The sequence below is a fragment of the Perissodus microlepis genome, chromosome 11, assembly GCF_051167445.1.
Source record: "Perissodus microlepis isolate ML-2025 ecotype Zambia chromosome 11, ASM5116744v1, whole genome shotgun sequence".
In the NCBI taxonomy this organism is placed as follows: domain Eukaryota; kingdom Metazoa; phylum Chordata; class Actinopteri; order Cichliformes; family Cichlidae; genus Perissodus; species Perissodus microlepis.
The window spans coordinates 23,521,220-23,536,306 of NC_140471.1; the positions used below are offsets into that span (position 1 = coordinate 23,521,220).

At 40.2% G+C, this 15,087-nt stretch overlaps 3 protein-coding genes across 4 annotated transcripts; 2 read left to right on the forward strand and 1 right to left on the reverse strand.

The window, feature by feature from the left end:
- Positions 1-50: 50 nt before the first annotated feature.
- kel (Kell metallo-endopeptidase (Kell blood group)) lies at positions 51-8,811 on the forward strand. Of its 2 annotated transcripts, XM_084943384.1 has the most exons (18): positions 51-548; positions 1,615-1,792; positions 1,882-2,157; positions 2,282-2,403; positions 2,916-3,074; positions 3,179-3,250; positions 3,352-3,540; positions 3,907-4,067; positions 4,155-4,272; positions 4,362-4,457; positions 4,540-4,638; positions 4,725-4,802; positions 6,103-6,209; positions 6,282-6,371; positions 6,459-6,526; positions 6,618-6,778; positions 6,867-6,956; positions 7,046-8,810. In XM_084943384.1, the coding sequence occupies exons 1-18, from the start codon at positions 528-530 to the stop codon at positions 7,190-7,192; spliced, it is 2,232 nt and encodes a 743-aa protein (XP_084799510.1). In that variant the 5' UTR covers positions 51-527; the 3' UTR covers positions 7,193-8,810. The 2 variants fall into 2 exon arrangements, with proteins under 2 accessions (XP_084799510.1, XP_084799511.1); XM_084943385.1 differs by lacking the exon at positions 4,725-4,802 and having other exon boundaries at positions 7,046-8,811.
- Positions 8,812-8,932: 121 nt separating this feature from the next.
- On the forward strand, positions 8,933-11,798 carry LOC146377880 (uncharacterized). The gene is made up of 3 exons (XM_084943388.1): positions 8,933-9,275; positions 9,620-9,912; positions 10,087-11,798. The coding sequence occupies exons 1-3, from the start codon at positions 9,038-9,040 to the stop codon at positions 10,687-10,689; spliced, it is 1,134 nt and encodes a 377-aa protein (XP_084799514.1). The 5' UTR covers positions 8,933-9,037; the 3' UTR covers positions 10,690-11,798.
- Positions 11,799-11,995: 197 nt separating this feature from the next.
- Positions 11,996-15,062, reverse strand: emg1 (EMG1 N1-specific pseudouridine methyltransferase). Its single transcript, XM_084943390.1, has 5 exons — positions 14,880-15,062; positions 14,660-14,761; positions 12,854-12,995; positions 12,488-12,693; positions 11,996-12,386 (listed from the first exon to the last, which is right to left on the reverse strand). Exons 1-5 carry the CDS (start codon positions 15,027-15,029, stop codon positions 12,273-12,275), a joined length of 714 nt encoding a protein of 237 aa, XP_084799516.1. The 5' UTR covers positions 15,030-15,062; the 3' UTR covers positions 11,996-12,272.
- Positions 15,063-15,087: the final 25 nt, after the last annotated feature.

Genomic DNA, 15,087 nt, shown 5'->3' on the forward strand with positions numbered 1-15,087 from the left:
CCACATCGCTGGGTACACTGCACCCAACTGATACCCGTGAAGCATGTTTTCTCTCAGACCCTCAATGTGGTTCACTGCTAGAGTTTGACTGCTCTATCAGTTGTAAACAGCCATATGTTGCACTGATAATGACGACAGCAGACCTGTGTGCGTATGCATTTAAGCGTACTTTCCAGGAAGAACTATTCACCCTGTTCCAATCCGATGCAGCAACGAATAAGCATAAGCAAGGTACTAGACTCAACTTACCACTACCTGCCTTGTTCTGAAGCTTTTACCACTACACACAGGAGTTATTCATGGTGTCACTGTAGTTCACAAATCCCAAAACATCCTGTCTGCTTAGAAGAACCTTTGCTTGATGAGGAGAGCGAGATGCAGCCTGCAGAGTGGTTTTTATCAGTGTCAGATGAGGAGAGAAGTGACTGATGAAAAGAGATAGCTGAGATGACAGCTATTTGACGGGGGGAACAGGCGGCGGTAGACATGTAAAAGAGGATGTAACACGCTGGGAAAACACGTCAAGAATGAGTGAAACAGAGCTTGAGGTAAGATCTCAATAACAAAGTTGGTTATGTTGTTACCAAGCTGTTTTAGGCTAATGTGTATGTTGTAACTGCTGGAAACAAGGCCGAGTCACTGTGCCTAAGAAATATAATATTTAAAGAATGTGACTTTGAAAGGGTGAAGTCTGCAGTCTTTGCAAATTAGACTTAAACTGCTCTGTGCAAAAGATTGTGCTTAAATAAATTACATGAAACTCATTAAGTTGACATATACATGCCCACCTAATGAATTTCATGTCATGTGTAGCTCTTGATCACGCATTGTTACTGTTAAAAGTAGTTTTTACGTAGAAAAATAAAAATCACTTCAGCTGCGCTATTGAAGGTCTACGGGTATAAGCAAGTATTTTTAAAGTTATTTTAAAACCACTTTAAATTTAGCACACATTAGCGAAAATGAGTCACTCTTCCTTGTTTTATATTTTGTTTCCAAGGACAAAAACTTCCTTTTAATTATTTATAGTGGTCTTGAGCAATAGTTCTCCAGGCTTTCTGAAGGTCTTTCTTTGCTTTTTTTCTTTTTTTTTTAACTTATTTTCATTCCAGTCCTTGTACCTGTCATTTTCAGAGCAATGCTTCTTTTTCTTTTATTTAAGTCACTTAACATTGGCCGAGAAATCACTCAAGCATAAAAGAGGCAACCTAGCAAATAGCCCATTTCCTTAATAGCCTGCTGGAAAAAAAACAAAGTATGTTCCCATTTCTATAGTTAAAGCCACAACAAATGTCAGAGATAACAAGAATTCACAGGGATAAAGCAGTAATTTTTCTATTAACAAGATGATTGCAGGAGGGCTATTAGGCAAAGACTTGGTATATATTGGCATGGTGTCCAGGGTATCCTAAAAAGACTTTCTAAAACTGGACAAGCAGATTACAAAAGAAAATAAACAATATCTAAAAGTCTTGTCTTTAAGAAATAGAGGGGGGGGCAGTAAAGATCTGACACAGCACCTGAGAGATCCATCTGTCTATTTAGCTGCATCCAGAACCTGGGAGGGTTCAGCCTTCCCCTCTACTGCAACTACTCACTCATTATCCCCACCAGATCCTGCAACAACTCGAGTCTGACCAACAGCGACTGCATATGTCATACTCTAACATCGAGCACCGAGTGAAACCAGTGTGGATGAAACATCGAAAATGGCTACTCTTCCTCTTTAGCTGCATCTTACTTGCTGGCATGGTGGGACTAATCAACCATCTGTCTCACCATTTCCACACTGGTAGGAGTTCAGGAAAAACACACCAATACGAGACAACGAATTCACAATTCTGCCATTTTGTCTGACTTTTGTCTCACTCTTTCCTGCAGTTACTCCGTGTCTCTCTCCTGCCTGTCAGTGGGCTTCAGCCCATCTCTCCACATCTGCTGATCCCTTCACGCAACCCTGTGATTACTTTCTGTTCACATGTGGATCAGACAGACTTTTGCTGGACAGTGAAAGGGGACAAAGAAGTCATGGTTTTACTTTACATGCAGAAAACCAAAGAAAGTCTGTGCAGTCAAAGCAGGAAGATGGAGGACTAACGGAGGATAAAACAACGAGCAGAAAAGCTGTGTTGCTGCAGTATCTCAAGAAGATTTTAGGTATGAGTCTGTATTCAGTGGGAATTTTTTTTAAATGTCCTCTCCTGTGTGTGACTCCTCATATAGCATGCCACCTTACCAAATGATCTAAATGGTTTTCTTTTTTTCTGGATCTGTATGTCAGAAACAGACAGCGGGATGAATAGTTCAGCAGTCCAGAAGACTAAAGGATTCTACAATTCCTGTCTGGATACAAAATCTATAGAAACTGCTGGCGCAGACCCCTTCCTCACACTCATACAGAAAGTATGATACTCATATTCCAAACATAGCAAGCTCTTCAAATCACATTTAAGCTTACATCGGTTATCATATGTGCTCATAAGACTTAATTACTTAAATTACCATTATGAAAGTATCCCATTAAATTTTAAAAAACAAACAGAAACCATCACCAGTTTTTTTAATGATGCCTGTTGGCCTACAGGAGGTGCTGTAACTACATGAATAACTCTGTCATAAACTTAGTTGAGGTCAAAAAGAAAAACAAACAGTTTAGCCGAATTGTCTCCTTTGTAGTTCTACAAGATCTAAAATGATTAGTCAATTTGTAATTTGACCAAAATTTGCAAATTTTGCAAAGTCCACCTTCTAAAATGACAGAAATTGCTTGTTTAACACTCACTATCTGCTGCCCAGAAGAATCAATCCGTTTAAAAACATCCCCTTTGGGTTCAGGAGACTCCAAACTGTTTGGTTACATTTTTCCCCCAATTTCATCTACTAATATTTTTTCACTGTATCTTCTCTGTACGCAGCTGGGAGGCTGGGCCGTATCGGGGCAGTGGAATCAGACCGATTTCAACACCACCTTGGGATTGCTAATGAGAGACTACAATACCTTTCCATTCTTCAACATCTATGTGGGCAAAGACCCTTATGAAGCAGCACGTGGGATTAACAAAAGATACATACAGGCTAGTATGAATTAAGATGATTTAGGTTTTGCTGCTCTGAGAGCTGCCAGAGCAATGTAAGCTTTGTGTTTTTGCTTTAAATCAAGTCTCCTCTTTGCCAACAGATTGATCAACCTGATTTGTTGATCCCAATTGAATGGAACAGCAAGACAGAGAAGTCTAGAGCTAAAACTGAGGTTGAGTATCCTTGTTGATTCAGGAAATGTCTTTAAATGAATACAAGAACATTTATCCATCCAACTAAGGCCTTTCTTTTTGTCCTGTCTCTTTTATCTAGACTCTACGTCCTTTCTTGGCCTCGTGTCAGCAATACCTCGACCTGCTGGGTGCCCCGAAGAGCAGCAGCTTGATCCATGTGGGCTCTTTCGTCTCTCTGTCCTCTCAGCTTGCTGTGGCATCTTCACCCCTGGACTCTCGCCTGTCCAAAGGACAGCTCTACCAGCGCATGACCATCAAAGAGCTACAGGTAAAGGATCTACGTTTCTTTGTGCTGTGCTGCTCTTCTGATAGAAGCAATGTCTGTGCATACTGCAGTGACAGAAGCTTTACCTAAATCAAGGACAGATGATACCATTATACTGTACGTACTATTAGTTAGTAAAACGTAGATATTTGGTCCACATTAACTTGAGTCAAGTTTTTGTATGTTCTAAACACCTTAATACCCTGCAGAGGTCACCAGTCCATCACTTAGCGAGCACATAGAGACAGAGAATCATCATGCTCACACTCACACTTAAACTGAAATAAAAAAAACAACAACAACACTTTGAGTACCTGTTGTCTGGATACATGTGATAACAGTATTTTTTATATGGAAATGTCCCTACAGAGACAAGCCCCTGCTATTGATTGGTTGGGCTGCCTCCAGGCTGCTTTCCATCCCCTGCCCCTCAGCGCAGATGACGATGTCCTTCTGCATAACTTACCCTACATCGTGCAGATGTCCAACACCATCATCAAATGGCAGAACAAGCCCGAACTGAGCAACAGGTACTGTAAAGTAACATAAAAATGACAAGCACATCCTTTCTCTTTTTTATGCTTATCTTTGTTGCTGGGTCATTTGTTTCCACTCAGCGCTCCCCTTCATACTTTTATGGTCCTCAATCTGCTGCACACCCTGATGCCTGCCATGGACTCCAGATTTTTTGAAACAGCAAAGAACTTTTCTATGGCTTTGGGTAACACTGAAGAGGTTAGCCGAATATGCTACAGAGGAAAGAAAAACTGGATCTGTGAATTGACTGGTTACTGTAATATCTTTATATTTTGGCTTTCCACCAGGAAGCTCCTCGCTGGAAACACTGTGTGCTGGAAACTGAGAGGGGATTTGACTCAGTTCTCACACATCTTCTCAGTGAAGTGACAGCACAGAAGGAGGTGAGGAGACATCTTGAGACCTAATGAATTAAATAGAGAGAAAAGGTTCTGTCTGATAATCTGTTATTTAACTCTCCAACAGGCAGAGAAGATTATTCAAAGTGTTTTTCACTCCTTCAAGTCCAAACTAAATGAGTTTGAGTGGACAGATCAGACATCTCGTCAGCTTGTCATGGAAAAGGTAACGAGTGAAGAATTTGTTTTCTTTTTTAATTTCTTCAGAAACGAACGATTTTTAAGTTTGATATTTGTTAAACAATTCTGCAGGTTGATTCTGCAATTCCAAAACTATGGACTACAAAGGAGCCCTCTAGTGAAGCCAAGCTTGACCTGCTTTTTTCGGAGGTACATCAAAAACCTCTTGGTTTAACGTCTTGATGGCATTTATCTATGTGGGACTTAAACTATATCTCACTCAGTGCTGTCAGATAGAACTCTTTAGGATCCCAATGTCCATCTAAGTTTTAATTTGATCTGTTTGTTTTGAAAAGGTACGGATCTCACTTCAGGTGAAAACTCGCCACTTAATTCAGTAGCCTGTATGAGAGTCGAGCCAGCCTCCCTAGTTTTATTAGTTTTTAGTTTTATTATACCACAGAGTGACAGGTGGTGTGGAAAGGGCCCTCCACTGGAAAATAATGAGCTTACGCCCCAACATCAATGCAGTCTGCACCTGTTCGGCAACATTAGGTGGAAGATTTTTGAAGGGTGATGGATTCCCTAGATTTAATAGTGTTGGCAAAAAGGGATTAAACAAATTTGTGAATCTCTGTCCAAAAATTTGGTGATTTAGGACAGCTGCAAATCATGTGGGTCAATGTGCCCACCCCAGTCGGACATTTCCAGCATTCGGGTGTCTGTATGAGGTTCGCCCTGCATAATCTGTGTGGTGACCACTAAATTCGGTGTAGTAGTTTGAATTAAGTTAGTCTTGTTCTAAGTTCCCTGGACATCTTTTTAATATTCTGTAGATTCCTGTAAGCGCTATACTAAGGTCAGTTTCCCAGGCTCGTTGCAGGGTGGTGAGCCCTTTATCCATGTGTTTTACAAGCACTGAATAATATTTAGGGACCTCACAATTTCCCTCAAAGACTTTCCCAACATAGGTGAGGTAGCCTATAGTTAAAGCTGGTGTGGAGGGAGATCCAAAGATCATGAGGAGTAGATGTAGACTTAGAATAGCTGCAAATATTTCAAAAACTGTCTCTGTGGCAGCTGAAACTGTGTCCCCCGTCACATAGATCTCTGAGATCAAGAATTCCTCTCTGAACCCAAGTCTCCAAAGAAATGGAGCCTTTTTAATGCTAAATTTGGGGTTAAGCCTTATGGAGGCTTCAGTGTGGAGGTGCATTTTCTTTGTTTTCTTTGTATTATTGTAAGGTATTTACCTTACAATATAAAGCGCCTTGAGGCAACTGTTGTTGTGATTTGGTGCTATATAAATAAAACTAAATTTAATTGAATGTTTATTTATCATATAGAAAATCTGTTAATGCCGCAATAATGACATTAAACTAATGGTAAAACTGTTACCATGAATCTCAACTTTTAAATACTATGTTGACATCACTGGTTTTGGAAAATAAGGATTAAAAAGTGTAGAAATAAAGCCAAACCACTGACCTTCAAATATCTATAATTTCAGATGATAGTCAGCAACCAAAACTTCTTCTCCAACTATGTCCAACTTCTATCCCTGTGGCAGAAGAAACGCATTGAAGTCCTGATCACCGAGCCTGAGGATATTGATATGTAAGTGTCAGCTTAAAGCTGATAGCTGCCAATAATCTGGAGTGTGCATTAATCTTTTCACTTTTCTTTTAGACTGTCTGTCACACCATTTCTCTTTGGTAAAAAGCTCCTCTTTCCCATGGGAATGTTTGTACCTCCACTTTTCCATCCAACCTATCCTAGGTAACACATACACTCACTCAATAACTATTAAATGCCTTCCATTGTATTTTTCAAATAATTCCAGCATTGGACTTCTTCTGTAAACAGAGCCATTAATTATGGTGCAGCTGGTTTCCTTGTTGCTAAAGATATCCTCCACCTGCTTCTGCCTGACAGTAAGAGAGATTCACTTTCCTCTTCTTCATTTACTACACAAAAAATACATTTTGCTTTTGTTAGTAATATTATGTATATTTATCTCTGCAGTTTCGTCTCAAAGTAAGACCGTGCATGCTGTGGGTGAATGTGTGTGGACTCAATACCTCACAGTGTCAGAAAAGGCAGGCAGAGGTGGAGGGTTTCCGCTGTCAGCAGCACAGCAACAGGAGGTGTGGGTGCAGTATACTGCACTGCAGGTAGCGCTGCAGGTGAGGATCCATTATCAGGCTTTAGTGTCTGTTTTTAAGGATGAGATCAAGTTTACATGTCTTCGTGTTATCTGCCTTTTTTTCTTAGGCTTATCATCAGAATCTAATGCAACAGCCTAATGACACGTCTCTCTCAGGAATCTCATATACTCGCTTGTTCTTTAGATCCTTTTCTCAGGTGATGTACTGTCATTACTGTCTTTTCTGTTTCTGCTTTCCTCCCAGCTACCCTCGAGTGTAATTCCCTGTAATGTGATTTATTTGCAGGTTAACTGTGAAGCTGATCCATACCGTGACTCCATGCCTTTTAAACCCTCCTTCTTGATCACAGTCATTTGTGCCAAATATAACCTGTGTCCTACAAGCCCGCAGTGCTCCATTCAAACCAAGCAGAATTCATTACAAGCATGCTGACCAGTCTCCTCTGATTTGACATAAAAGGTGTACCTACCATAAGTAGGCTACAACCCAAAGCACACTTATGTATTTGCTTTTGTTGTAATTGTTAGGTTGTGTCTGCATGTTGTATAATTGCATGAGCGGTTTAGTTTTGTTTGTTTTCATTTTTTGAAAACTGTTGAAACCTTGTTTCCAGCTTTGCTTTCAGTGATGAAAGTTGCCAGAAAAGGGACATTGGATCGAACAACAAAGTTCTCCTACTTAAAGATGATTTTGTTCATTTAACTTTAACCATCTTGAGTGGAAAAAGTAAAAGTTAAATTCAAAAATGGCCTCTTATTTTAAAATAAAATCATCTGAGATGAGTGGGAAAATGTATCTTTGCTCAAACTTCATATAAATGACATAAACATATAAAAAAAATCAATGAATTCTGAACAATATCCCCACCTGACCCGCAGCGTATCTTCTGATTTCTGTACACTAACTTTAAAATGTAAAACAGTTCTGCAAATTGAAGTACATAATTGTATACATAAGGAATCGAACCTAGAAGATGAACCTATCAAAATGTAGTTAGTAGAAGCCCTTCATATGCCATATGCACCCATCTGTCCCACATGGTAATATGACCTGAGAAAGATGACCCAAAATTTCCTCTAGTTATTATTAGAAAACACATAAAACCTGAGGATAGCAATGTTTGTTTCTCTTCAGGGGTGTCAAACATAAGGCCTGGGGGCCAGAATCAGCCCAACAAAGACTCTAATCCAGCCCATTAAATGGCTTTGGAAAATGTGAGATTTTTAACTGTACTTTAGCGCTTTTCTTCTCCCATGGCAATTCATACTACACCAAAATGATTACGTTATAGATTTATGTATTTTACACCTTTATTTCTTACCATTCATTTAGGCCCAAAGAATCATCTTGAGAGATTTCTTTCATTTACTACAGCAGCATTTCTTTATTATCTGGAAAAAGTGAGGTGTACTTTTAAAATTGCACTTCTTTTTCTTTTTCTTATATAAAATCATTTGACATCCCTGCTCTACATCACAGACATTAAACTAGTGCAATTTCACTTTTTAAACTAGGATTTATCCCATGATGTTGATGCCCAAAGTTGCTTACACACACACACACACACACATACACACAAATATGTTGAACAAAAGTTAGACTTTGGCTTCAGAATGTTACACTTGTTTAAAATTCATTTGGCTTCATTTAGGTGAGCAAACGTGTTTTTGAGCCCTGAAATGCAGTGACTAAAATATCTGGTTCATAGTAACAATGTTGCTGATAATCAGCGTTTGTGTTTATTGTACTTTTCCATCCAACTGCTTATCCAAGGATAGGATGGTGGGGGTGCTGGAGGCAATTCCAAGTCTTATGAGATGAGAGGCAGCATATACCCTTCACAGTCTTCCAGTCCATCATAGGGCTAATATAGTTACACTCAATTCAGAATGACTAGTTAAACTGACAGGGATGTCTTTGCACTGTGGGAGGAAGCTGAGGCACCAATATTTCTGTTGCTATCATTTTGTCTTTATCGCCTATAGGTACATGTCATGTAATGTCTATTTTCATCAAATGCATGCACTCAAAATAAAGTTGTCAAAAAAAAAAACCTACTTATTGATACTTGAGTGGACCCATCAATTATTTTGAATAACTTCCTGACTCAGTTAAGGCTCTGGACCAGCAACTGAAGAACTGTTATTTTTCAAAATGTCACAAAATCAGCATTCCTATTTTAAACTCTGACCAATACGTGTCAGTGAAACTCAGTAGAGGAGTTTCCATTAATTCAGATTTCTTCCTTAATTATGAAATAGTGTGTAAACCTCAAAAATGCGGAGGAAAGCCACTGTTACGAACCCCACGCAGCTGAGTGCACTGGGAAATGGTGCGAGCCAGAAGTCACGAGAAAACACACATTTGAAGGTGATAAAACAGATAGAAAGACCTTCTAAAACTCCAGCTGGGAAAGGCCTCGGAAAAGCAGGAGCCAAACGTTTGGGCCGACTACTGAAACGAGCTATCCCTAACCAGGATGAGGCGACAGGAAAGGCGAACGCTTCTCTTCCCAGTGAGTCCCTGACGGTTCAGCTAAAGCTAAGCTAATTAGCCAACTTTGTCTAACTGCTGAGGCTAGCTAAATTAATCCAAATTAAGACTTTAAGAGTTTATGTGTCTTTGATTTTAATTATTTTTAAATCTGCTTTAGATTTAAAACAATAAAAAATAATACTATGACACAGAATTTATTTACAGGGTCTTTCCTGGTTCAAAATGGGTGGGGGGGGGGCTGAACAATTGAGCTGGTTCATAACAAAATACAACAGTGAGAATGGATGGAGACATTTGTACTATACTATAACTAGTTTACACTGATCTGTGATTTGAATGTTCTTTTCTTCATTGATTTTTCAGAGACTCCTGTCCGGCTTTTCAAGCATCAGATTCAAACAGAGGCTGGAAATGCACCCAAGACAAATTCCGCAAAGCCAACCTCGCCTCACATCTCCCAGCTCATCCTCAGTGTGGTTTCCCAGTGCAAACACAGAGGCGGCATCTCCATGGCAGAACTCAAACAGATGCTGGCAGCTGGAGGCTATGATGTGGCCAAGAACAACAGGCAAGTGAACATAGAGACCAAGAGGCTGGTTAACAACGAGACACTTGTACGGACTACAAGAAATGCATCATTCAGACTCAACCATAAGGTAATGCACCTTTAATCTTTGGTAACTGGTATTAGTTCAACTAAATGCAGCACTGCTGCGTGTAAGTTATGCATGTAGCTTATTGGCATTGTGGCTAAACAGTGATTTTCTTGCCCGTGTGTTGCAGTATTAAACAATTTCATGTCACATTAACTTTTACCCCCCAAAAAATAGATGCTGACAGACACAATTCAAGTGAGGACGATCCCAGTGAAGACTCCAAAGCCAAAAGCAGAGCTGAAGCTGACTCCGAAAACAGTAACAAGCAAATCCCCCAAAGGAGCAGAGAACCAAAAGAGACGAGTATTAAAGCCAAACCAAACCAAACCAAAGAGCAAATCACACCAAACAAGGGCAACACCTCGAAAAGTTAGATCACCCAAACTAAAATGCAAGCCTCGCAGAATGGCGGTCACATCGCACAAACTAAAACACAAGCCTCGCAGAATGGCGGTCACATTGCACAAACTAAAACACAAGCCTCGCAGAATGGCGGTCACAGCGCACAAACTAACACGCAAAACTCGCAAAACGGCAGCCAAATCACACAAACAAAGAAGGAAGACAACCAAAGGAAGAAAATCACCAAAACCTGCTAGCAAGAAACGCAGACCTGCAACGAACAGGGGCGCACGAGTTCGAAAGGTACCGAGGAAGGCTCAAAAGACTCTGAGACGCCGACCAAACCAAGTTCAAAATCGGCATAAAAAGCAAGCAAGACGAAGGCTTCCAAAATCAAAGTTGAGATCGAGGAAAGGCACTCACTACTACCGCTAGGCTGAGTCTTCATGGTAAACAGTAATAAACAGAACCCTTTTTAGCATCCTGAAATACACGTAGTTGTATGTTGTGTTTGTGTTCCCATATCATTTTTTCTTCACTTCACTGTACAGGCCATAGATCGCATAAAACATGGACACAGTTTTCAGATACAAGTTCTGAAAAGTGAAGCTTCAGTGGAAACTTGTCTTTCTTTTAAATGCTACTTGGAGGCGATACCTGTGGTTGCAAAAATATTGTGTATTGAGGTCAGACAGACATGTGATCATTAACCATGTGATTGCCATTTTAAATGGGTGATAATGTAGGATCAAGTGAATAAGGCTTCAGTCACACGAGCCTAGAGACAATCTGTGTCTACCTGGCAACCACCAGTTGTGATTGAAAAATGAGTATTCCCTGGCCTATTATGAGTGGTTGTTGGAGGTTGATGGCAGTCTCTGGGACATTGATTGCTAAAGTCCCAGACACACAGGCCTACAGCCTGTCAGTGATCTCCCTGGCAATCACCTGTTGTTAGGGAAAAAGGTATATTTCCAGCATAAACCTCCTTGTGAATGCTTTGATCAGCAGCACATTTTTGCAGTTTGAATGGATGTGATGAACTTTTTACCTTCAAAGTAAAACTTGCACCCTTTGAAATATATTGGCTGCAGCACTGAGGCTGAACTTTATTCTGAGGGCAAACATTCGCCATTTCGTGTTGCACTTTTTTCAAGTTTTACTACCGCTAGACTAGTAGTTGGCAAATGCTGGCAGATAAACTAAAACTGCAGGAAACCATGGCAATCTGCTAGTAACCAGACCAAAGTGCTTTTAATGCAGCACCTTCTTTGCAACTGATTTTATCCTGGGAGAGCTGGCAACCTCGAGAAACCACTGTCAGCCAGTTGGAGAATACACATGTCCCTAGCAACCGGTGATTGTATGACACCCAATATGGACTCTCGAAGCATTGTGCACATGACGTCACTTGAAAAACCTCACTAGGAGACAATTGCAAAACAGCTCTTGGACTTGACCTCTGAATACTATCTTGATGAGTTTATGGGCTGAGTCATGAGGCTTGGGTCATGTTGAATAAAATGTTATGTCCGTTTGTCAAACTGTGATCATTTCAGAAGGGAGTATTTTTCTGGTATCGTGGTTTCACAGTCAATTCTGTCTCTCATTACATTATCTTGATGCGTCGAAGCAGGACTTTATAAATCAGTGGGTGACATCACAGTAGCGATGTCCATCTTGTAGTTTATGGTTGTCTATGTGTGGACTCTTCAAACTTTGCACAAATCAAGAGCAGTCGTTATTTAGTCACACATTTTAATGTAACTACAACAATCCATAATCAAAACTGCAATTGATACTGGTATAAAAATAACTGCCATGCTCCTGCATGGAAAAGGAACCAATGTATCTTCCACATGGTGCTCACATGCCATCAAATACATATACAGGACAGTGTATAGCAGGATAGAACATTGGGCATCAGTGGACACTCAGTCCAGTATTTCTAGTGCACTGAAATAAAGTCCATATAGTCAACTGTCTCTTTCCAGTCAGCATCAGCACTTTTTTATCTGTCACAGGATGCCCCACACCTCCTCAAAGGCAGAGCACATCTTGGCACAGGTCAGTGCTGCAGACAGGGGGTAGTTACTGATGGACACTGTCTTCTCTGTGTAGTCCACGTTAACCTAATAAGGACAGAGACATCAGTAACACACAAGAAGTATTTGACATAACTGTAACAGACTAAAAGAGTCTGTAAAAGAGAATGCCTCAATATATTTCTCACCGCTCCATGTGCGAATGCTCCAATCACCACTGCAGCTGGTCCCTCTGGTACCAAAGTCCGTGGGCACACGGCCTCTCCTGAAGAGAAGGAGGTGCTGATACGAGGGCAGCCGGGAGGTAGGTGATCAGACACTGGATTTTTAATCATCCTCAGGAGCTTCTGAGGACCATCGGCAGCCCTGACACTCAGCTTGTGCAGCAGCTGAACTAAGAAAGTAGAGAGAAGAAAGAAGAATTAGGAGAACAGTAATGGAGTGAAGGCTCACTTAAAGCCAGAACACATGGGAATGAGACTCTTAAGTACAATGCCTACAGCACGATCAGTATGTGTATTATCCACGCAGAAAAAATAACAGTTATAGTTTACCCATAAGGCCACAGAAACGTGTGAATGTTCTTGGGATGCGGGTCTGCGGGTTGATCTCGATTAAAGCGTTTTTCTCTGTGTGGATGTAAACCTGCAACAGCCCCGCCCTGTTCAACGGACTGTCCATCAGCATGAGCAAACACTGGAAATACACAGTTCAAAGTTAAAACCATTCATACAGCCCTTCATCACAAACATGCCACTAAGCTTTATATAAGAAAACACAGACATAAAGGATAAATAATAAAAAAACACTAGTTAAATTTCAGACTTGATGTATTGCTTTTTATTTCAATTTAATTTTACAATTTAGTTTCAGATTGCCTGCAAAGTATTTTGTTTCATTTTTCAGTTTCCTTATTAAGTGTTAGGCCAAGATATAAGAAGTTCAGGTAGGTAGGTATTACAATACAAACAAAAGGCAACTGACTCACAATCATGTACATATCCCTGTCTCAATAAAATGCGCACAAAAGCGGCTCATGTCTGTCGTCCTACTTTTATTTTTGATAGTTTTTTGGTTGTTTTGTTCCTAAAGTACTTCTTACACTACTTCATATTATTCTTACACTACTTAGTACTTTTTATTCATACTATACTGTTATATATGTGCACTATTCAGATTAGTGAAATATTACTGATGCAGTAGTGTCAAAAGTCAGCTAATGAAACATGCTGGTTTTGTTTTTGTCCCTCAGTTACACTGTAATAGTTCCTAAGTAGTAGGATTTGAGCAGGTCCAGATGTTAGGGATGTTGAGTCAATGATACTGTATTTCTGTAACTATTAAAAAAAACTAATATGTCACAGATTATAAATATCACAGACTAAGACAAATTAATATGAATTAAGACCACAATACTGTGCATACAATAAGTACCAGAGTAAGGAGCACTAAAAAGTAATCATAAGGATCTATTTATTTCTAAAGGGGACTTTTGGAAAGCGTTAGATCCCAGAAACCATGCCACACAAAAAAAAGAAAGAGAGAAAAAGATATGAATATGCTCTTTTAGCGCTTTGATTCATACTGGGGGAGGATTGCTCCCCAGATTCCTTTTTAAATGCAAAATAAACTAAAACTAAATGACAGGCTTGATGCTCAGTACTGTGCTATCAAACATGCTTTTATCTGATAAGACATAATTAAAAGGCTTTTTTCAGATGTGTTCCATGGGATTTTTTGAAAATACGAATACAGCCGTGGCTTGAAATTATTTTGCTTGCCCTTTGGTGTGCTGTTGGCACATAATCTCTTCTCTCTTCAGGTGCCATCACAGCAGATCATCTTCCATCTCACCCCGTCCCAATAGCCCCCGTGTCACACCAACCCTCTGCATCACATATTCAACATCCTTTGTCTAATGTATCCACTATCTGTTCTCCGCTACGGATTTGTAAACCTTCCCTTTTATTCTCATTGCTATCCTTCTGTCACAAATAACCCCTCACGCTCATCTCCACCCACCCCACTGTGTCTGCACACTCTTCTTCACCTCTCTGGTGTGCTGCTGCCTGTTGCTTTGGTTGACCCAAGGTATTTCAACTCATCCACCTTCACTCCCTCTATTCTTTGCATCTTCTTTATTATCAGTATCATGATACTTTTGTTAATCCCAGCAACCTATTGTGATATTTCTGAATTGTGAGTTGATTCTCCTGACACCTAAAATGGACTTCTAATCATAAAATCAATAAGATAATTGACTTAAATGCAATGAAACTCCACTCTGGTTAACTGTGACAGACTGACAAACACAAGTGACGAGTAAGGCTGTACATTATTATTGAGGAATGAGTGTTTACCTGATGTGTGATATCTGGTCTTATTTTTCCGGGATCTCTTCCACTTTTGATGATCATATTTTTGTGTTGGTCGCAATTTAACAGCTCAAATGTTTTCCCGACCTGGAATATGAAAAACAAGCCAAAAGCATGTATTAACTCGCCTTAAGTTAAATTATTATTAAGCATCGTTGTTGGTTGCATCACAACAACGCGCAAAGACAGCTCCTTAGCGCCTTACCTTCACCGTCTCTAACGACGCTCCCTCCAGAATAACCACCAGCCTCCTCTCCGCCATGCGGTCGTGCAGGCTGCGGAGATGTTTGGCTGGTTTAGGTTCATATTCGTCCAAATGTTCAAGACCACGCTTCTTCCCATTACCCGCCGCCATGATGCCTTCCTCTGGACTGTCGCAGGAAGTTCACGTCACTGCAGAGGTGCACATTCAC

Bases quoted from the DNA above. Each gene is read 5' to 3' on its own strand.
- kel (XM_084943384.1), top strand. From the start codon at position 528: ATGAGTGAAACAGAGCTTGAG. The intron at 1,793-1,881 runs GTAGGAGTTCAG...TCTTTCCTGCAG, and splicing joins GTCTCACCATTTCCACACTG to TTACTCCGTGTCTCTCTCCT. The intron at 6,779-6,866 runs GTGAGGATCCAT...TTTTTTTCTTAG, and splicing joins CACTGCAGGTAGCGCTGCAG to GCTTATCATCAGAATCTAAT.
- LOC146377880 (XM_084943388.1), top strand. From the start codon at position 9,038: ATGCGGAGGAAAGCCACTGTTACGAACCCCACGCAGCTGAGTGCACTG. The intron at 9,276-9,619 runs GTGAGTCCCTGA...TTGATTTTTCAG, and splicing joins GGCGAACGCTTCTCTTCCCA to AGACTCCTGTCCGGCTTTTC. The intron at 9,913-10,086 runs GTAATGCACCTT...CCCAAAAAATAG, and splicing joins CATTCAGACTCAACCATAAG to ATGCTGACAGACACAATTCA.
- emg1 (XM_084943390.1), bottom strand. From the start codon at position 15,029: ATGGCGGCGGGTAATGGGAAGAAGCGTGGTCTTGAACATTTGGACGAA. The intron at 12,694-12,853 runs GTAAACTATAAC...CTACTTTCTTAG, and splicing joins ACGTTTCTGTGGCCTTATGG to TTCAGCTGCTGCACAAGCTG. The intron at 12,387-12,487 runs GTGAGAAATATA...TGTCCTTATTAG, and splicing joins GAGCATTCGCACATGGAGCG to GTTAACGTGGACTACACAGA.